Source organism: Microcaecilia unicolor, chromosome 11 (genome assembly GCF_901765095.1).
Source record: "Microcaecilia unicolor chromosome 11, aMicUni1.1, whole genome shotgun sequence".
NCBI classification, from domain to species: Eukaryota; Metazoa; Chordata; class Amphibia; order Gymnophiona; family Siphonopidae; genus Microcaecilia; species Microcaecilia unicolor.
The window spans coordinates 57151191-57174195 of NC_044041.1; the positions used below are offsets into that span (position 1 = coordinate 57151191).

The 23005-nt window shown below is 44.1% G+C and overlaps 1 protein-coding gene across 1 annotated transcript in view; it reads right to left on the reverse strand.

The window, feature by feature from the left end:
* Positions 1 to 23005, reverse strand: part of MAPK1 (mitogen-activated protein kinase 1) — a 132781-nt gene that overhangs the window by 11199 nt on the left and 98577 nt on the right. The window contains exons 6-8 of the mRNA XM_030217272.1: positions 22054 to 22185; positions 6538 to 6647; positions 4646 to 4771 (exon numbers count right to left, since the gene is read on the reverse strand). Coding sequence (XP_030073132.1) covers positions 4661 to 4771; positions 6538 to 6647; positions 22054 to 22185 — 353 coding nt within the window. The 3' untranslated portion in view covers positions 4646 to 4660. The remainder of the gene's footprint in view (positions 1 to 4645; positions 4772 to 6537; positions 6648 to 22053; positions 22186 to 23005) is intronic.

Sequence of the window (23005 nt, forward strand, 5' to 3'; positions counted from 1 at the left end):
ATCCGAAATCACTATGGGGCCTATCTGAACTTCTTCCACTTTAGTCATTAATTCTCTGGAGAATAGTATGTAGTCTATTCTAGACATTGTTTGGTGGGCTCTAGACAGGTGTGTGAAGTCTTTTTCTGTGGGATGCAATGTTCTCCACCCATCAACCAGCCCCAGGGCAGCACACAGCCTCGACACTCCCCTCTCCCGTCTGTTCAATTCTCTCCCCGTCGGTTTAGATCTGTCCCAAACTGGGTCGAGAACATCATTCATATCGCCCCCTAGTACTATTGGAACGTCTCCCAATGCATGTATTTTGCGAATAATTTGTGCAAAAAATTGTTTATCATAGTTATTAGGGGCATAGATATTACAAAGCAGCATTGGCTGCCTTTCTAAAATCACTGAAGCCAGGACATACCTCCCCTTGGGGTCTACAACCACTCTTTTCACCTCTACATTAAGACCCTTTCTTATTAAGGTAACTACTCCTCCCTTTTTTCCCACGGCCGGAGCATCATACAGTTCTCCCACCCACCATGTTTTCAACTTAGCATGCTCTTCTCGCATAAGGTGCGTTTCTTGCAAGAAAGCTACTGACACCTTTTTATCATTCAGCGCTTTCAATATCTTCTGCCGCTTAACCGGGGAGTGTATGCCCCCAATATTCCATGTCATTATCTGCAAGGTAGTCATATCACACCATTCTCACCTCTGCGATTATCCACATCTTGTCTTCTAATATTCATTGTGCGCCAAAGGAGTGTCCCAGCCTCCACCCCCCTGGCCAATTGTACCACCAGCCCCTCTATCTCTTGAGCTACCCCCAACAGCTTACTCAATACACATTCAATGCTTGTACATACAAACAGGACTATCCCCACCCTCCCCAACCACCCCCTCCCCTTCCTCCACCTCCCAACCCCCTCCCCCTTCCCCCCACCCCCCAACCCCCTCCCACCTCCCTTTCTCCAAACTTCCCATTTAGTACCCCTGGGTCTCGAAGTGAGACCATCACGTTTAACACCACTCACCCCCCCACCCCTCCTGTAACCGTTCCATAACATCCACCCTGCCCCGACAAGTCCCCAACTATTTCTCCTTACGCATCTCAACTTCTGATAAGTCCCAGGTGTCCAAAATAAGTATTCTCAGTCTTCTCTTGGCGTCGAAGACATCACCTTTCCAGCTTGGACCGTCATTCCTCCAACACATCCTTTCCCCACCCTCTGGCTAGCGTCACTTGCGCCTTAAATATGTCATTAATACCAAAAAGAAAAAATTTGTAAATCCACCGTTCACCACTCAGCCGCTCTTCCTGCCTTATAACCGCTCCATCGCCTTCCAGTGCCATTTCCTTCTGCCGCTCATCTGGGCTCTACCGTGCTCAGAAAGGCTTGCGCTTGCTCCACTGTGGTGTAGATCTTTGTATCGGCTTGATACGTGATTCTTAACTTAGCTGGATATTGTAGTGCAAATCTGATCTTTAAGGCGAAAAGCCGGTTACAAATTGGTGAGAATTTCCTCCGCTGTTGCGCTACGGCCGCTGAATAGTCTTGAAAGCAGAGGATTTTTTTATTTCCATATTGCAGCTCCTGATCACGTCTCAGGGCTTGTAGAATGGCCTCCTTGTGTGCAAAATTCAACAGGCGACATATCACCACTCGCGGTCTTGCCTGCTCTTGATGTTTGGGCCCCACGCGGTGAGCTCTTTCCACGTGCAAGGCCCCAAGATCTGCTGGGAGCTGCAATTGCTCTGGCAACCATTTTTCTAGAAAAGCCCTCAAACTGGGACCCTCCAGCGCCTCAGGGAGCCCCACAAAACGGAGATTATTCCTCCTGGATCTATTTTCAAGATCCTCAAGCTTTTCTTCATAGCTGACTACCTGGGCCTTCAGCCTGGTATTTTCCTCCTCTATTGTGTTTACCCTGTCCTCGAGGGCTCCGTGTCTCTGCTGAAATTCAGCCAAGTCTTTATTTGCCCCAAGTGTTCCTGTACCTGAGCTAATTTGCTGTCGATGGGCCCCAGCCTTTTGTCTAGCAGTGGCTCCATGGCGGTCTTCACCTCCGCTGCCACCTCCGCCACCCATGCCGAGCTCAGGGTGTTCACTATCGGACTCGCCGGGGCCGCCATCTTGTCTTCACCAACTCTCGTTTTTTCCTTCTCCCGTCGGGCCCCTTTCGCCGCCATGGAGTCTCGATCTCGCGGGCTGACTCGCTGGTCTTTAGGCTCCCACTATCGCGGTCGCCGAAAAGAAGTCGCCCTTCCTGCGGGAACTCGCCGATCGTGAGGGATTAGTGGGTAAGCTGGCGGGAGCTAGGTTTTCAGCACCCGCTCCCGATCATGGCGTCACGTGACCTCCTTTTCCATTTTTTTTTAATGGAACAAGTTTGTCCATGTAAGCTGTGTGCATTCTAGAGGGAGTGTACTGTAGTAACTTCTCTTGGGATACATACCTTCTTCCAAGCTGATGCAATCTCTAGACAAGCACCACAGAGCATTAGGATGCCAATAATTAATGATCCGATGCAACAGAAGGTTAGGATTCTAAGGTTCATCTGTAACTTAGAGATATCCTGCATTACCCTAGCAAAACTATTTCAATAATCTTAAACCTTAGTACATTCCCAGTAGATGTGAAACACTGTGTCCCTTTATTCTACATTCCCTCCAGCAAGTTATCAGTTACCAACACAAACAGTATACAGCCTATCTAGGTTTAAATAGCACCTGAAAAACACACTTATATCCATTTTCTATCAGAGAAGCAGATAGAAAATTGATGCCCTGCAACCTATTAGATGCCCTCTTCCCTTATTAATATTAACAGCAGATCACACACATCCCTTTTCTCAAGATTCTTTTACCAACTCTGACCTCACAGTGCTACTATTTATGTTATGTTATTTATTAGAATTTATTTACTGCCTTTTTGAAGAAATTCACTCAAGGCAGTACACAGTAAGAATAAATCAAACATGAGTAATAGACAATTACAGCAGTAAAAATATTCAAACAATACAAAGTATGGCAGAGTATACTACTTACAATGTCAATACAATATGTAATAAAACATTTTAATTGACAGTGTAGGATGTGTCAACACTGCTTTTAGTCCGCAACTACCACAAATGGTTCATTGCAGATTATAAATCTATGAAAAATTGCCAAAACCCCCAATACATAGCACATCACAGATCACCTCACATTAACACAACTAATAATCATATCAAATAACTTCTGCAGATAAAAATATCTTGAGAGCTTTTCTAAAAGTGTAATAATTAGTCAAGATCCAAAGTTTGAAGGGTAATGCATTCCACAGAGAGACAACTTGATAGCAGAGAAGAAGCAAACATCCTACATTTAGTAATCCATCTAATTGAATGAAAAGCCAGCAGCATTTAATTAAAAGGTATTACAAAAGACTACAGCCACTTAGCTTTTTCTGCTTTTCTGTTTATGAAACTAGCAAATCATCCACTGATGTCTAACTGGGCACATACATTGTTCTGAAGTGTCAGCAATATTCTTAGAATCACAGCATGTACCTCACACAAAAAATCTCCATCTATACGCTTCCCATGCCCACACTCCCTCCCCCACACGTTCTGCAAATATCCCCTCACAAACCTGACAAATTTACTAAACCCACTAAACCCACCAATACCACTCGTACTCCCATACATCCCACTTCTCAAACACCCCCATCCCTCACACATCCTGCAATATACACTGGCTAATTCTACATCCCAATACACCAGCAGTCTTCGTTAATTTTGAAGTCAAGGCTGAAGGAGAGCCGATCAACATCTTCCTATGTTGGGGCCACAACATCAATCAATGTATGCCAACATCCATCCCAACCAGAATACCTGGCATCAGTCACACATGCAGAACCAGATAGCAAATACAGATTAAGTGACTACACACTAAAAGTACTAATGTAGACAGAAATTAAACTGAACTAAGTGCCAGACTCTGCAAGCAGCATACCTCCAGAGAAATGCTAAGCACAATCCACGTTGACCCACTGACTTTACCAGGATCTTTGATGTTCCTTCTTACTGGCACAGATGGCTCTATCAAACCCAGACACCTCTGCTCCTTTCTTTTTCTTTTCTTAACACCAAAATAAATTTTATAAAACAAAACACACAAGCCTAACTAAGCAGGAAGCTCTCAGCCTAGCTAACAGAGGAGCCTCTGTCTGGAAGGCTGCCTGGGAGGAGAAAGAGGGACCTAGAATCCTCCAGTTATCTCTCTGGGTGCCAGGAATGAACTCTGAGGTCTTGGGACCCTATCCTCCATCTGCCAATGCTCACTAGGTAGCCAGTTCCTCAGCTGGGTCCAGAAGATAATATCAAGAATCGAGCACTGCATGGTCTGCCACATACCATATGCTGGAGACAGAGGGAAATAAAACTAAAGAATGTGTGGCTGAATGGTGCCCTATATTGGGCAGGGCACAGAAGCGTGTGTTCTCTGTCTACATGTACTGGTAGTGAGAGCAGAGCCCATTTGCCTGAACTGGTCTGATGAACAAAGGAAAAATGAACTGCAGAAGAAATCTTTTAAGAATAGAAATATGATCATAGGAATTGTCTACTGCACAGACAGCCTCTTCCACATTCTGTCTTGCATCATTTTAGGTACCTGTGCACTTCGCCATCAGTATATTGTCTGGAACTGCGCAGTTTCCTCAAAAATGAGTTCCTTCAATTTCTCTTTTGGCAGGTCATCCAACTCCATTTCAAACTTGAATGGTGCTTCAGCTACAGGCTTAGGGACAAAAAAAAAAGGCTATGAGAATTAAAAAAAAAAAAATTAACTTAACTTGTTCATGGAATGTTATGAGTCGCTCTTTTTCCACCCACCCACTTAACATGCAAAGAGCAGAGAAACCATAAGTTGCAAGTAGACAAGACTAGAAATAAGTAACACAACAATAAAGGTGTTTATTTATGAATATTTTTAACCAGCTCTTAATTCTTTGGGGGGTAGAGAAGGGTCGAATAAAAATGAGCAAATGTATAAAAAAACAAAAGTAGGTGGCTTTGTGATGCCTTATATAGCTGAATCAGCAGCCAGCCAAGGTGGGACATCTCAGATTATGATACCTGCTATCAAGACAATGTGTGAGTAGGACTGAGAAATGGCAGATGATAAAGTCTATTAATTAGGTAAAAGCAGGAATCACCACCTCTTCTGGCCCTCAGTAACATGATCAATCTCCCCCATTAGGATCTGTGAGGTACTTTTAAGTAATCCAGACTGGCTAATATTGGAGACAAGATGCTGAACTCAACAGGCAATAAGCTTAATTTAGGATAAACATCTCAACATGAGAAGATTTTTGGATGGATGTCCTCAACTGCACTCTCCTGCTGATCAAGCCGCAACGGAGCCTTCCTGCAGCAGGGTGTTTTTTACATGGATGTTAGGCGCTTTTTGGACATATTTGGCATGCGCAGAGCTGCCAGCATAACGCTTGGCTGCTCTACGCATGCTCGACCTGCCGATTGGTTACCGATGGAATAGAGAATGCAAGTGAGCTACAATGAGCAGCTCATTTGCATTCCTTTTCCTTGATGCATGCCCGCTCCTTACCGATTCGCTAAGGGAATCGGTAAGGGAAGGGCTTTAACCTAAGCCATTACTATCTATGTGGATGGTAATTTTGTTTTTTCAGAACAGCTTCTCTCATTTTGTGTGTCACAGATATCAGGCTCAATTGGTCTGTAGTTTCCCAGATCAACCTGGAGCTCTTTTCAAAGGGTGGCATTAAACTGGTCTCCCTCCAACTCTCAGGTCAAATATGTACTGCCTGTAGCAGAAGAGAACATATTGATTCACACTGCACTTCAAAGCCTAAAATTACTAAAAATGTAAAAAAAAACTATGCTTATTTCCCAGAATAACCTATGGTAAGTATGACTGCTACCCTGCTTGTCACAAATCTGATTTTTGTTGTAGGTAGGCAGTAAAGCTGCTTTAAAATAACACACTCATTAACTGAATTGCCTTCCATGTATAAAGTATAGTGCTGTATAGCACCAGGAGAACATCTCTTTCTACTTCTTTCACCAGCCCCTTTGCTGAGTCAGTGATCCTGCAAGAGCACAATACTGCCACAAGTTCATTAGTTTATCTGGTGCTTGGTGCACATGACAGAACTATTATTTCCTTTCCGGATTCTCCTCCCAATTCCCCTGTTCATTTCATCCAGACAGTTCACGGCTAATTAGATTCAACAAGATAGAAGTATAATAACTGAAATCAGTCCTGAAATTCCACACAACTTACTTTTATTTTTTTCTCCTTCCAAGGACATGAAGTTTGGATTTAGAACGGTACTCCACGGGGGTGGTTAAGTACAGCTTTTAGTTTTCCCTCCATTCCCTTCCTCCCACACTTGCACTGTACTGATCAACAGATTTTTGCATACTTTATATGACCTATAGACAATCTGTCTTTAAGCAGCTTTGTATGCTCTGACGCCCCTCCTCCCCCCAAATCCAGAATGAAACAATCCTTGATCAGAGTACCTCATCAGTTGGGTCATAATACTGCTCCAGGTAAGGGTGTGCCAAAGCTTCCTCCACTTCAATTCTTTTGTGAGGATTAAAGGTCAACATTTTATCCAACAAGTCAAGGGCTATGAAAAGAAATAAATAATTTAGCACACAAAATAAATATGCCTATGCTACAGTACTAGCGAGTATTATCAGAAAGAACTAGAAGTCATTTCTGCTTAGATAGGACAGCCTATCTTTCAGAGATATTCTAAGGTTCAGTGTACATCTTGACGATTTCTGAAAGTGACTGCAAGTACTGGTTTAACATTATTTCTTAAAGTCATCACATTAGGACAAGATTTGCTGCAGAAATCTTGGACTTACACAACTAGTGATGGCAATTGTTCAATGAACAGGCCTCATTTTACACTGCTCTCAGTAGACTGACCCAATTAAGACAAGTACCTCCCTCTTTGGAATTTACTACTACTACTCAACATTTCTAAAGCGCTACTAGGGTTACGCAGCGCTGTACAATTTAACATAGGACAGTCCCTGCTCAAAGAGCTTACAATCTAAAGGACAAATGTACAGTCAGTCAAGTAGGGGCAGTCAAATTGGGGCAGTCTAGATTTCCTGAAAGGAATTTGGTATCATGCACACATATTACAAGTACAAATTAAGACAAACTTTAAATTAACTTCCTCCAAATATCCTATACAACTGAATTTTGCTGCATCAGTATTTCTTTGTGGGCCCAATAGTGTAATAACTACACAATGTTCAGTTTTGTGAAAATGCTAAGCTTCCAGTCCAATAAAACGCAGGCAATCCCTCACTCCACCAGGCTTATAACGCTTGAAAATAAACATACACGTAAGCACAAAAGCTTTTAAAACTGCTGCTCTGAAATCTCGCTTGGGATGCTGCTACAAAAGATCAAAGTACACAAACTCAGGAAGAGATCAAGAATACCAGAATTCTGAAAATTTGATTATCTTTCTGACTCCAGTGACAAGAATTCTTGCTGTGTCTCAAACCATTCTCCAGTCTTATTGAGGGACCAATGCAAAAAGCCATGCACTGATGGCTGAGCGTACAGTTTCTAAAGCAAATATAAAGCTCAAATTCTGCTCAACAATACTGTAAGCTAACCACATGCAAATTTGAAGTACACAGAACTTGTTCACTAATCTGGTCAACATGCGCACAAGGTTCTGTACCAAGGGCAGCTAGTATTGTGCACATCTCTGAGCAGAAGAAAAGCAGAACACATGTGCTGGAATGCTACGGATAAAATATTAAACATTTATTGTGCAGACGCCAATATTTATGTAGAGAACATTCCAGCACATGCTCAGATATAATGTTTTTCTGTTTGGACCTGTGTGCAGAACTGTCACCTCCTGTCTTAAAACGTTGCAGGTACTATCATGCTCACAGGAAAAAGAAGAAACTGTCATTAAACCTTCACCAATATTACTGCAAATGAATGAGCTAATCCTTCTATTCTTCCTTAGACCTCATATTTAAGTTCTTGCATTGTGGTTGTCTCGGTCTTCTGCGTATATCTCTGTATTGGGCAACAGCCTCATTATCATTCATTTTAATATGCTCTGGGGTATTTTATTTTTTATTTTTGTTACATTTGTACCCCGCGCTTTCCCACTCATGGCAGGCTCAATGCGGCGGGCAATGGAGGGTTAAGTGACTTGCCCAGAGTCACAAGGAGCTGCCTGTGCCGGGAATCAAACTCAGTTCCTCAGTTCCCCAGGACCAAAGTCCACCACCCTAACCACTAGGCCACTCCTCCACTGGTAATGTCCATCTTGAGGTTTTGTACAGAGTTAGCATCTGCCCAAAACCCTTTTCTGCTTAGGGCACCCAAGAACTTGTGCAGACACTGCACTAACTATGCTAGCTTTCTGCATTGGCCTCAGAGCGGGAAATACAGTTCGCTTTCTTAGAAACTGCAGCTTTAAAAAACAAAACAAAACACTGCACTGCACTGCTGAAAAAGTAAGCACTTTTTGTATACATGAATTAATGTAGAGATTCATGAGCTTTAACTATAGGCCATGAGGACTATTTATTAAAATCTTTTATTCAGCCTTGAACATTTTGTCACAAATGTAACTGTCCCTGGGAAAACATGACTAAAGTAACAGATCCAAAGTGTTGAGAATGGGCAGTTTTTCATGTCATGGGTCCATATGCAATCTGCAAAAAATACATGTTTGAATGTCTCTAACTTTTTTATTTTTTCACATAAATAAATGGGGTTTGGGCTATTTATTACAAATTGTTTACTCTAACAGAACTCATTTTTTTTTGTTTGTGGTGACTTTAGTCAACTTTTCCCAGAGATAGTCACGAATGCTTTATAAACCAATGGCTGCTGCCAACTATAGCTGCCAATAAAAGAGTTACTATATTCCTGTAGTCTTCACTAATTTTAACTTGAGCCCACTTTGAACCCAAATAACCTGAAAGAGAGCCACAAAATCTTACCATGTGTGGCAACAATGCTGTCCAGCAGGTTTCAATAACATCCATCCCCACCAGCCCATCATCAAACTTTTTATTGGGGGGTATTCTCAAAAAGGTTGGAATTTCCAAAGGCATTCTCTTCCTTTAATGATAAATGCCTTGTCCTTCAAGCATGTACTCTTCCTCCCATCCACTTTCCCCTGTCTCAAGTTTGTGTGAAGAGTAGCAAAACACACACACACAAGGAAAAAAACTCCCAAAACGATGACGATGGGGACCGCACCAAAGGTCTCCAGCGGCCACCACTGGCTCCTGGGCCTTGCATTGAAGAACATGTCTATATTCTCTTCAATGCTAATTTGAAAAATATCTGGAAAATAACCCAAAAAGTGCAATAGGAGATCTGCACAAAATTAAGCAAAGTTGGTTTTATGTAAGGTACTCTCTAGACAGCAGGATTAATCAGACACACAAGTGTATGGTATATGACAGCATCAAGACAGAACAGCTCTCCCAAGAATTAATGTGGTGGTCTGTACACGTACAACCCTTCCTCATGCACTGCTGTCTCCTCAGTTAGCTCAAACCTCCAAATCAACTCTCAGAGAGGTGGGTGGTATTCAGTGTCTCATTAATCCTAGTATATGGAACTGTTACAGGCAAGCAACTCTGCTAACTCTGTCAACAAGCAGGAAGAAATCAGCTACATGAGTGTGTGTCTCCCAAGGTCAGGTTGTGCCAGCATCTGAGAGAATTGTTCCACTGTTGAGAAGCAACATACTGAAATGTTCAAGAGAAGCGCTTAACAGTTCATATAGACAAGACTGCTCCGTACCACTTGATCAAAGGACTTTGTCCTTAACTGAAGGCAGGTCCACAAAGTAATGAGAAGTAAAAGTATGGAGCAAGTATAATAGCTGCTTTTCAGATGCTCTCTAGTGATGCAGACTTTAAGAGAGCTATTGTAGCAGAAGGCTGAGATTTAACTCACTTAGCAGAATACCAACTTGATCATAACAGAATTTGCTAGCCAATTTGATAGTATACATTTCCCCAAAGAAGTACCCAAGTCATCAAAGGAGTACAGCTGCATAGACTTCCTAATGGACATTGTCCTTAAGGTAATAAGCAATAACACTTTTCAGTCCAAGAGTGTGCTGCATTTTCTCATAATGTATTAAGCAGCTTAAGAAGAAAAGGTAAGCAAAATTATTTCATGCTTTACATGAAAGGGTATAGTCACTTTTGGTAGAAAATTTAGGATGCCTCCTGTGAAACTAAGGCCTGCAGTTTACTGAGGCTTCTAAGTTATGATGACTGCTAGCAGGAAAAAGTACTTTCCAAGTGAGATACTTAGATTCCTTTAACTCAAAAGAGGGTAATGTGTGTGTGGGGTTCATGAGGACGCAAGTACAATGTTGATGCCCCAAGAGACAAGCAACATTTGAATAGATGGTTTTATCCTCATATAACTCCCTCATGAATTTTGAGTTAACTGGACAATGAGAACTGGGAACTGTCTGTCAGGACATGATAGGTGCTAAGATATACTCTGACAAAGGCTTTGAAGACTTGACTGATAAGACACAAGTATTTGAATATGGTATTTGGTAATCTTGTCCTTGTGTAGATCAGATAGAAATCCTCTTTCATTTGGAGGAACAGGATATTCTCATGGAAAGTATTTTTGTTGCCACCAGAATGTCTTCAATTGGAAGATGCAGTCCTAAAAAACACCTAGGTAGTGTGAAATGTCCATTGCATCACAGCCAGTAATCTGAGATTGGGAAGCAAGCCTAATTCTGCATTAGGCTGAAAAAGTAGAGGGTGAAATAATAGTCTCCTGAGGGCTGCCACCTGGGGCAGATCGCCAATGCGCACCCCCCCGGTGCAATGACAACCCCCCCCCAGCGCATCAAACCCCCCTCTCCCTGGGTGCATTCTTGGCTGCTGGGAGCAGCTGCGCGGCTCTCGGCTCCCTCTGCCCCGGAACAGGAAGTAACCTGTTCCGGGGCAGAGGGAGCAGGGAAACAGCGGAGCCAACAGGCGTGCGGCTGCTCTCTGTACCCCTCCAGCGGCATGCACCTGGGGCGGACCGCCCCGCCCTTGCTACGCCGCTGGGGCATTTGAATTTTTCAGCACCACAAGAGTCTGAATTGTAAAACACTCTGGTGCACAGACTAACATAGGTAGAATGTTGCACCAAAGCCAGAACTTCTTAGAGGCAGAAGTCAGCACAGGAGGCAGGTGGGTCCCCCCTCAGAGAAGAAAAATGACCAAGGTCTTCTGTCCTGACAGACTGGTGTCTAGACACTTCCATGAATATATATAGAGTGTTGCTGCTGCTGAGACCAATGTGCCAGTGCTGAGGAACCATGGAATTTTGGTCAAGTCTCAGCTGAGACCTAGGCTTCGTGCAAACAAGTTTGATGCTCTCGTTTTTGACTCATCTAATGAAGCATTATCTGCCAATTGTGAAGAACCAGATAGGCAACTTTGTCCATCTTCAAAATGTACTCCCAAGCTCATGTTCACAGAATCAGAAGAGAAACTGTTTACTGGCCCTGAAGACACTTGCTGTCTTGCTGATGAGAGACACCCAAATAGATGATATCCTGTTTGGCCTACATCATGACGCTGCAATAAAAACTTACAATACAAATTAATTTTTAAAAAAAGTAATGAAATAAAACAGGAGAGATGAGAGACAAAGGAATATGATAGAAGTTTATAAAATCCTGAATAAAGTGGAAAAGGTAAACACAAATCGATTGTTTACTCTTCCAAAAAGTACAAAGATTGAATTCAAGAGAAGATGGAATGAGCACATAGGATCCTTAAGGCAGAGGAAGGGATAGATAACATGGATTGGTAGACTGAATAAGCCATATAGTATTTATCTGCTGACATTTCTGTTTCTAAAAAAAAAAAGCAGTGACTTTCCTCATGCCTACCTTAATAATGGTTATGGACTTTCTTCCAAGAATTTGTGCAAACCTTTCTTCAAACCCAAATGCAAATTTTTTTTTTTTTACCACATCCTCTGGCAACAAATTCCAGAGCTCAACTGCGTGCTGAATGAAAAATCTCTCATTTGTTTTAAGTATACTCTTCCACTCTCTTTTGGCTTTTTACCATCACTTTTTCTACCTGTTTGGCCACTTAAGGTCACTGGATACGACCACCCAAGTTCTTTTCTGTGCAAAGTACTTCACCATCTATACTTTGATTTTTGCAGTCCAAACATATGACCCTGCATTTTTTAGCATTAAAACTTAGCTGCCAAATTCTAGACCATTCTTCAAGCTTCACCAGATCCCTCCTCATTGTCTCTCTACCATCAGGGGTATCTAAAGTATTACAGAGTTTGGTATCATCCATAAAGAGGCAAACCTTACCAGACAGCTCTTCTGCAATACTGCTTACAAAAATGTTAAAAAGAGCTGGCCCAAGGCCCTATTCCTGCAGCACACCACTGGCAACATCCTTTTCCTCAGAGTGAACTCCATTTATGACTACTCTGTCATCTTCCACTCAACCAGTTTCTAACCCAGTCACTTTAGAGCCCACCCCCAAAGCATTTTATTTATAATTCATCTATGCAGAACTATGTCAAAGGCCTTGTTAAAATGTAAGTACACCGCATCTGGTGCTATCACTCAATCTGTCTGGTTAGAAGTGTTTGTTAATTTACTCACTACAGAGATCAGCCTAACCAGCCTGTAGTTCCCAACACCCTCATTTCTGCTTTTGTGGAGAGGGATTATATTCGTACTTCTCCAGTCTTCTAGCACCACTCCAGACTCTAAACTAGTACTGAAAATGCCAGAAAGCTGAGCCACTAGAACTTCCCTAAGTTCCTTGGGGATACGTAGTGTGGAATCTTGGTACTTTTTGGGATCCTATACTTGTGACCTGGATTGACTACTGTTGGAAATAGGATACTGAGCTAGACAGACACTTTGGTTTGACTTAATATGGCAATTGTTAGTTCTTATAACACCACTAAGACAAAGAAGCTTGCTAATTTTTTTGCAATGGAGATCTCTGTTTTTGCATTTGTTCAGCAGAAAGGAGGGGGGACACTGAAGGACTTGCTGCACACAGAAAGGGCTGTGCATAATGAGAATTTTATATTACTTCTCTGCTCTGGAAGAGATGTTCTCTCCTGGCTTCATCAGATGGCATCACCCACTTGTGTGGCTGATTCAATTCTGTCTGTTGACAGACTTATAAAATCATTCCCTCCTCCACAAAAATTTGTATTCGCTACCACACCATTTTTAATTTAGAAGACCAACACCTTCTGCCCTGTTTGTCTGTCAAACAGATTGTTTCTTATGGGTACAGTACTGTATGGTAGATTAAGTCAAATTAACTAGTTATTGTACTTGAGAAAAAATTTAGTACTTGTAACAAAGTAATATTTAACATTTTTTTTTACTTTCTCTTCATTACATAACAATTCTTGCACGTACAAGTAAGATTGCACTAAAGAATTTTTAAAGCCTAGTTTTAAATAACACACGTAAGTTTAGAATTGTCTATGGCACATGTGTGTAGGCCTGTTAACTTCTTTTTCAACTTTCAATTTTATTAGGCATGTGGCAAAATACATTTTCTCATCTGATTCCAGCATCAGCCCTCTTTCCCCAAATCCATTTCCAGCATCTTCCAGTATTAGCTCCCTTCTCCCATCCCTATGCCCAACATGTTGAAGATTGTTGGGATAAGAACTCACAGCAGTTGCATTCATTATAGTTTTGGTACTTTGAGTAAAAGTATTATAATAGGCAATTTTTGTTTTTTTTTTACTTAAGTAAACATTTTAAATGTGTATTTCCCTGTACCTTTTGACCTAATACTATAATATAGCGAGGATACTTACCTGTAGCAGGTATTATCCAAGGACATCAGGCTTCATAGTCTCACAAGTGGGTGACACCGATCTGCATTGCCAGGTCCGGCATTTGACAAAGCTAAAAAAGAGAGCTTTCTGGAGTGTGAGCCATGCTCCATCTCGCATGGGCGAGTGCCTTTCCACCCATTGTGCGAATGCAGTCTCCTCAGTTTAATACTATTGCAAAAAATAAAGCAAGAAGTACAAAGCAGACAACTCCAAGGGGAGGTGGGAGGGATTATGAGAATATGAAGCCTGCTGTTCTCGGAGAATACCTGCTAAGTAAGTATCTTCGCTTTCTTCAAGGACAAGCAGGCTTCTATATTCTCACAAGTGGAGAATCCCTAGCATCCAGGTTCACCAAAAACAACAAGCGTTGGTCAATTGGGCCTTGCAATTTAACACAGATTAACCTGAAACTATATACAATCTGAATAAGAGTGCAGACTGGAACAGAATAAAACTGGCCTAGGGGGTGAAGTTGGATTCTAGACCCCAAACAGATTCTGCAACACTGACTGCCCAAACCGACTTTCGCGTCTGGTATCCTGCTAAAGGCAGTAGTGTGATGTGAATGTGTGGACTGAAGACCACATCGCAGCCTTGCAAATCTCTTCAATGGAGGCTGACGTCAAATGGGCTACCAACGCGGCCATGGATCTGACATTATGAGCCACGACATGACCCTCCAAGTCCAGCCCAGCCTGGGGACAATTGAAGGAAATGCAATCTGCCAACCAAATTGAAATAGTACATTTCCTGATGGTGACCCCCATCCTGTTGGGGGTCAAAAGAAACAAAAATCTGGGCAGACTGTCTATGGGGTCTTGTCCGCTCCATCTAGTAGGTCAATACTCTCTTGCAATCCAAGATGTGCAAGCTGCTTTCGCCAGGATAGGCACGAGGTCGTGGAAAAAATGTTGGCAAAACAATCAACTGGTTCAGATGGAACTCAGACACCACCTTCGGCAGGAACTTAGGGTGCGTGTGGAGGACTACTCTATTATGAGTATAAGGTGCATCCACCGCTAAGGCCTGAAGCTCACTGACCCTACGAGCTGAAGTAACAGCAACCAAGAAAATGACATTCCAGGTTAAGTACTTCAGATAGCAGGAATTCAGTGGCTCAAAAGGAGCTTTCATCAGCTGGGTGAGGATGACTTTGAGATCCCATGATACTGGTGGAGGTTTGATAGGGGGCTTTGACAAAAGCAAACTCTCATTAAGTGAACAACTAGAGGCTGTCCAGAGATGGGCTTACCTTCTACACGTTGATAAGCACTAACTGTACTAAGGTGAACCCTTACAGAGCTGGTCTTGAGACCAGACTTGATAAGTGCAGAAGATATTCAAACAGGGTCTGTGTAGGGCAAGTAAGGGGATCTAGGGCCTCTCTCTTACACCAGATGGCAAACCTCCTCCATTTAAAAGAGTAACACTTCTTAGTGGAATCTTTCCTGGAAGCCAGCAAGACTCGGGAGACACCCTCCAAAAACCCAAGGAAGCGAATTCTAGGCTCTCAACATCCAGGCTGTGGAGGGTGGGATGTAGAAGTGACCCCTCGTTCTGCGCGATGAGGGTCGGAAAACACTCCAATCTCCAACGTTCTTTGGAGGATAATTCCAGAAGAAGAGGAACCATATCTACTGTGGCCAGTACAGCTCAATCAGAATTACGGTTACGCAGTCTTGCTCGAGTTTTTTCCACTAGAGGTATTGGAGAATACGCATACAGAAGACCTATCCCCCAACTGAGGAGGAAGGCATCTGATGCTAGTCTGTGGTGGGCCTGAAGCCTGGAACAGAACTGAGGGACCTTGTGATTGATCAAGTGGCAAAAAGATCTACCAAAGGGGTGCCCCATGCTCAGATGATCTTGCAGGCTATGCCCATATTGACAGACCACTCCTGAGGTTGCATTATCCTGATCAGTCTATCAGCCAGGTTACTGTTTTCACCCACCAGATAAGTGGCTCGAAGGAACATGTCAAGCTGGCGAGCCCAATGCCACATCTGGACAACCTCCTCACAAAGAGGATGTGATCCGTGCCCCCCTGCTTGTTGGTGTAATACATTGCAACCCGATTGTCTGTTTGGATGAGAACAATTTCATGAGATAGCCAATCTCTGAAAGCCTTTAGAGCGTTCAGATCGCTCGAAGCTCCAGGAGGTTGATCTGAAGACTTATTTCCTGGGAGGACCAAGCATCTTGAGTGTGAAGCCCATCTACATAATCTCCCCATCCCAGGAGAGACGCATCCATTGTCAGCACTTTTTGTGGCTGAGGAATTTGGAATTGAAGTCCCAGAGTCAAACTGAATCGAATTATCCACCACTAAAGAAAGCAAACAAGCTCTGGGGACACTTGGATGACATCTTCTAGACTCCCCGTGGCTTCATACCACTGAGAAGCCAGGGTCCATCGAGCCGATCTCATGTGAAGACGTGTCATAGGTGTAATGTACACCGTGGAAGTCATGTGACCCAAAAATCTCAACATCTGCCGAACTGTGACCTGCTGAGAGGCATGGACCTTGGAAGTGAGTGAGACGAGATTGTCCATTCTTATCTCCAGGAGGTAGGCATGAACCCTCTGTATATCAAGAAGGGCTCCTATGAACTCCAATCGCTGGACAGGGCAGAGATGGGAGTTGTGGTGGTTTAAAACGAATCCTAGTAGCTTGAGCACCTGCATAGTCATCCGCATGGATTCCTGAGCACCCTCTTCCGAGCTGCTCTTCACCAGTCAATTGTAGAGATACGGGAACACATGGACTCCCAGTCTGCGTTGCGATGCTGCAACTACCTCTAGACCCTGGGATCTGACACGAGGCTAAAGGGCAACACACTGTGTTCCCAGTCGAAATCGAAGATACTTCTGGTGGGCTGGAAGTATCAGGATGCGAGTATAAGCATCCTTTAAGTCTAGAGAGCACAGCCAATCATTTTTCTGAAACACTGGGAGAAGGGTGCCCAGGGAAACCACATCCTCAACTTTTCTGGGACTAGGAATTTGTTCAGGGCCCTTAGGTCTAGGATGGTATGCATCCCCTTTGTCTTCTGCATAAGGAAGTACCTGGAATACAATCCTTGCTCTTCTTCACCTGGTGGAACGGGTTTGACCACATGGGCCTTTAGAAAGGTGGAGAGTTCCTCTGTAAGTAACTGCCTGTGCTGAGAGCTGAATGAATGAGCTCTTGGTGGGCAATTTAGAGGTTTCAGATGTCAGTTGAGAGCGTATTGACTATTTGAAGAACCCACTGGTCGGAAGTTGTAAGAGACCACCTTCGGTGAAAAACTTTTAGTCTCCTTCCAACCGGCAAGTCGTCTGGGATAGACATTTTTACTTCGGCTATGTTCTACTGCAGTCAATCAAAAGCTTGTCCCTTGCTTTGACTGGGGAGCAGCAGGGGCCTTAGGTGCATGCTGTTGACATGAACGAGCGCGCTGGGGCTGAGCCTGAGTAGGCTGTCGAACCGAAGGGTTGTACCTACTCCTAGGATTCTAATAGGAACTCCTCCTTGGCTTGCCAAAAGTCCTCCTAGCTGAGAAGGTTGATGCAGAAGGTGCCCTGCGAGAAAGAGAACAGATTGTATCAGTGTGTTTCTTGATTTGCTCAGCAACCTCCTCAACCTTCTCTCCAAAATGGTTATACCCATGGTAAGAGGCATCTGCCAACCGCTGCTGAACAGAATGTTCCAAGTCAGAAAGACAAAGCCATGAAAGTCTGTGCATTGCTATACTTTAAGCAGATATCCTGGATGCCACATCAAAAGTGTCATAAGTGCCTCTGGCCAAGAACTTTCGACACACCTTCTGATGCTTGACCAACTGGTGAGAAGGCTCGGTGTGCTCCGGAAGAAGCTTGTCAACCAAGTCTGACAGATGTCGAAACTGAGTTTCACAAGTAGACACTTGTGAAGAGCTGGTAGGATTGTATTCGGGAGATGAGCATTGAAGTCTGGTACACCTTCTTCCCAAACGAATACACGGTTCTAGACCTCTGCCTAAGGGAACTGAGGTATAGTCTCTGGAACACCTGCCTCTTTTGAAAGCGCATTCTACCACCATGGAATTGTGAGGTAACTGAGGCCTATCAAAACCAGGTGCACGGTGTATCTGATACCAGGTGTCAATCTTCTAGGGCATAACAGGAACTGACAGAGGGGACTCCCCATTCCTGACGAGGGCTTCTTGGAGTACCTCGTAGAGAGGTGCAGTCACAGCCTCCTTAGGAGGAGATGTATAGTCCAGGATCTCGACCATCAGCCATTTCCTTTACAAAAGATGGAAATGAAAGGCTCTCCTGAGCAGAATTTCTCCTTTCAGGTGGAGGGGAGGGTTCAGAGGGAATCCCATAGTATTCATTGAAGAAAAGTACCTGGAATCCTCCTCTGAATCCCATGAGCGCTCCTCTTCAGTGTCAGACAATATCTCCCATTGGGATTGCTGAGACTGAACCTGCCTCTGTGCCGAGGACCCATGTCCTCAGGAGCAGCGTTGAGAGGTCGACTCTTCTAGACTCCGGCGAAGCTTCCTGCACTGACGGCAAGGGAGTGCCGGCTTGGGTGGCCGTCAACACCGGTGCCGCACCACAGGCTGAGGGCCAGGTAGGGCCATAACGGGAGGTACGGTAGGTGCAAGCACCCCGACACCAACTCACACCATTGCATAAGGCCATCCAGCAGCTCAGGGAGAAGGGTCGGATGTGCCTACTTGTCCCTCTAATTACCGACCCATCTCCCTCCTTCCTTTTCTCTCCAAATTACTTGAGCGTGCTGTTCACCGCTGCTGCCTTGATTTTCTCTCCTCACATGCTATTCTTGACCCATTACAATCTGGTTTTCACCCTCTCCACTCAACCGAAACTGCACTTACTAAAGTCTCCAATGACCTATTACTGGCTAAATCCAGAGGTCAATATTCCATCCTCATTCTTCTTGATCTTTCCGCTGCTTTTGACACTGTCGATCACAGCATACTTCTCGATACCCTGTCCTCACTTGGATTCCAGGGCTCTGTCCTTTCCTGGTTCTCTTCCTACCTCTCCCTCCGCACCTTTAGTGTTCACTCTGGTGGATCCTCTTCTACTTCTATCCCTCTGCCTGTCGGCGTACCTCAGGGTTCTGTTCTTGGTCCCCTCCTCTTTTCTATCTACACTTCTTCCCTTGGTTCATTAATCTCATCCCATGGCTTTTCCTACCATCTCTATGCTGATGACTCCCAAATCTACCTTTCTACCCCTGATATCTCACCTTGCATCCAAATCAAAGTTTCAGCGTGCTTGTCTGACATTGCTGCCTGGATGTCTCAACACCACCTGAAATTAAATATGACCAAAACCGAGCTTCTCATTTTCCCCCACAAACCCACCTCCCCGCTCCCCCCGTTTTCTATTTCTGTTGATGGCTCTCTCATTCTCCCTGCCTCCTCAGCTCGAAACCTTGGGGTCATCTTTGACTCTTCTCTCTCCTTCTCTGCTCATATCCAGCAGACCGCCAAGACCTGTCGTTTTTTTTTTTTACAACATCCGTAAAATCCGCCCCTTTCTTTCCGAGCACTCTACCAAAACCCTCATCCACACCCTTGTCACCTCTCGTTTAGACTACTGCAATCTGCTTCTTGCTGGCCTCCCACTTTAGTCACCTCTCCCCTCTCCAGTCGGTTCACAACTCTGCTGCCCGTCTCATCTTCCGCCAGGGTCGCTTTACTCATACTACCCCTCTCCTCAAGACCCTTCACTGGCTCCCTATCCGTTTTCGCATCCTGTTCAAACTTCTTCTACTAACCTATAAATGTATTCACTCTGCTGCTCCCCAGTATCTCTCCACACTCGTCCTTCCCTACACCCCTTCCCGTGCACTCCGCTCCATGGATAAATCCTTCTTATCTGTTCCCTTCTCCACTACTGCCAACTCCAGACTTCGCGCCTTCTGTCTCGCTGCACCCTACGCCTGGAATAAACTTCCTGAGCCCCTACGTCTTGCCCCATCCTTGGCCACCTTTAAATCTAGACTGAAAGCCCACCTCTTTAACATTGCTTTTGACTCGTAACCACTTGTAACCACTCGCCTCCACCTACCCTCCTCTCTTCCTTCCTGTTCACATTAATTGATTTGATTTGCCTACTTTATTTATTTTTTGTCTATTAGATTGTAAGCTCTTTGAGTAGGGACTGTCTTTCTTCTATGTTTGTGCAGCGCTGCGTATGCCTTGTAGCGCTATAGAAATGCTAAATAGTAGTAGTAGTAGCTCATCGAGGGCCGACACTGGGAAAAGCTAGGGTGTCGGCTGAGGTGCAGGCTGCAGAACCACTGGGGTTGATGCGGGAGCTGGTTCTCTGCTGCTAGGAGACAGATGCATCAGTACTTCCTGTATGGAGGGGGAGCAGTCTTCCCTGTGCCGACACTTCTCGGATGCAGAGTCCTTCGACGCCCCGGAGCTCCCGGCGCCATGTATCGAGGGTGATCGATGATGCTTCTTGGCCTTTGCCCGAAGGGTGTCACCAAGGCTCCTTGGTGCCGAGGACGTCGTCAAATCCTCATGTAACCTCGGGGTCGGGTCAGACGATGTTCGATCCCGGGGTTCCTGCACAAGCAGGAGGCCTCGAGAAAGGTGGAGACCCACTCGATGCTTCACTGCTCCCAGTGTCGAAGGGTCTAATAGCAGCCATGCTTACGGACGCTCCCGATACTCGACGTCGATGCCAACGTCGAGGGACCAGACTTGGCTCCAAAAATCCTCTTTCGTTGAGCCTCTCGGGAAACCTGGGTCCTCCTCTTCATGCTAAGACAGAGAACACAGTTAGCAGGGCTATGGCTGGGCCCAAGCCACCACAGACACCAAGAATGGGTGTCTTGTCCAGAGACAGTCTGATTGCACCGGGTACAGCGCTTGAAGCCACTGAGAACCTTCATGGACATGGATGGGAAAACTTTGTCGGCTAAATTAAATAACGCGATGGTGCCTGAAAAAGGGGCAAGGCACAGTAAAAAGTAGCCAAAGTCAATGCCTGAAAGCGGCCTGACGACGAACTTAAATACTGGGCAAAACAAGACTAAAGAAATTAAAAGGAATGGAAAATAGGTTCCAAAAAATAGGAGCCCAATTATAAGGACAGAAAAAATAGCTGGAAAGCACAAAAAAACAGCTAAGACAGAGCGAAAGAGGAGAGGACAAGAAAAACACCTTCTCCTCACGTGGAAAAAGAAGAACTGAGGAGACCGCGTTCGCACAATGGGCAGGAAGGCACTCGTGCTCCACAAAGCTCTCTTTTTTAGCTTTGGCAAATTCCAGACTGGGCGATGCGGATCGGTGTCACTCTCTTGTGAGAATATAGAAGCCTGCTTATCCTTGGAGAATATGTGTATTACTTGTGTGTGTAAGGCTCTGCATATATCTAGTAGCAACTTTATAGAAATTAGCAGCGGTAGTACCTTCTACATCATCAAGATCCCATCTGCTGTTACGTATGCAGTAACTTAAGTGAGTAGAGACCAAAAATCTAGTAAATTTCAGCCTTCTTCAGGTAAAGGTCTTGCTTTAGATTGCATATGTCTGTCTTGCTGTTCTTCACATCTGCTTTTACCCCTAAGCCCCACCCCTTCCTCTATATTTTGAAGATAGTACAATTATAGTTTTTTTGCAATACTCTGTACAGACAGCAGAAAAATTGGATCACCTTAATTTGCTCCGACTTTATTTCTGCTAGCTGCAGGGCATACAAGGATAAAATACCTTCCATTTATTCCTAGATACAGAAGTCCTGGTTCAGTAATGTGACAATTCACAATTCATTTGCAAAAGGTCCATTAAAGTTGGACACTTAGATGGAAAAGACTTAACAATTAGTCTCATAGGATGTGATCTCATTCCTCTCTCCTGCCCATCTAAGCTTTGGCTTTAGTGTTTAAAAACTAATGGTGGCTGTTTAGGCCTGTGTTTCCCAACTCTCTCCTGGAGATATACTTATCCAATAGGGTTTTAAGTAGTACCATAAGAAACATGCAGGAGAGACACACTGGAGTACCAATGTAGGTAAAATCTCTCCCCTGCACATCCATTGTGGCAATTATGAAAACCTGAATAATTAGGTATGCCTTCCAGAAAGGGTTGGGAAATACTGGTATAGGTAGTAAAAGTTAAATTCAAATCTACCTTTAGGGTCCGCATTTGGGAACAACCTATTCCAGGGCACTTTATTTTTGTGAGGAAGAGAAAGCAAGTAATTTCTGGCTTTTAAGTTTATTATACAATTCAGGTCCTCTTGAGATGGGGATCCAAGAATACCTATAAGACAAAGACAGGCATTTCATTCAATATACTGTAGTTACTGCATGTTACTTGCTTGGCAAATGCTTTCAAACAAAATCATCAGTGAAAAAGTCAGATAATATTTAGCAAATGATGTCAAGTTCTGCTTAAGCAAAAGCAATCTAGAAACTACTACTACTACTAAGCATTTCTATAGCGCTGCCAGGGTTACGCAGCGCTGTACAAGTTTAAACATGGGGAGGACAGTCCCTGCTCAAGAGAGCTTACAATCTAAAGGTAACAAACTAAGTAGTCAGTGTAGGTATCATGAATGGGGAAAGTGGTTATGCGCCAAAAGCAAGGGAGAAGAGATGGGCTTTGAGTAAGGACTTGAAAATGGGCAGGGAGGGCGTATGGGCTCGGGAAGTCTGTTCCAGGCATAAGGTGATGCGAGGCAGAAGGGGCGGAGTCTGGAGTTAGCGGTGGTGGAGAAGGGTACAGATAGGAGTGATTTGTCCTGAGAGCGGAGGTTACGGGTGGGAACATATGGGGAGAGGAGGGTAGAGAGGTAATGGGGGGCTGCAGATTGAAACCCGATGGAACACTCAGATACAGAGCTTCCTGACTAGGCAGCTGATGTAGGTAACTGAGCTATGCTTTAGCACAGTGGTTTACTCGAGATTTTCCCATGCTAGTCCACTCCAGATGCAGAAAGACTTCTAATGTGTAAAAATCTTGAGTAAAACCAATGCATTAAAGAATAACACAGTGGGCACTCTGCAATGGTAGCACAACTCTATGGCCTAAGTATTTTGGAAAGCTGAGGACCTTACTAAAGCATAGGTTGCCAAGGAGA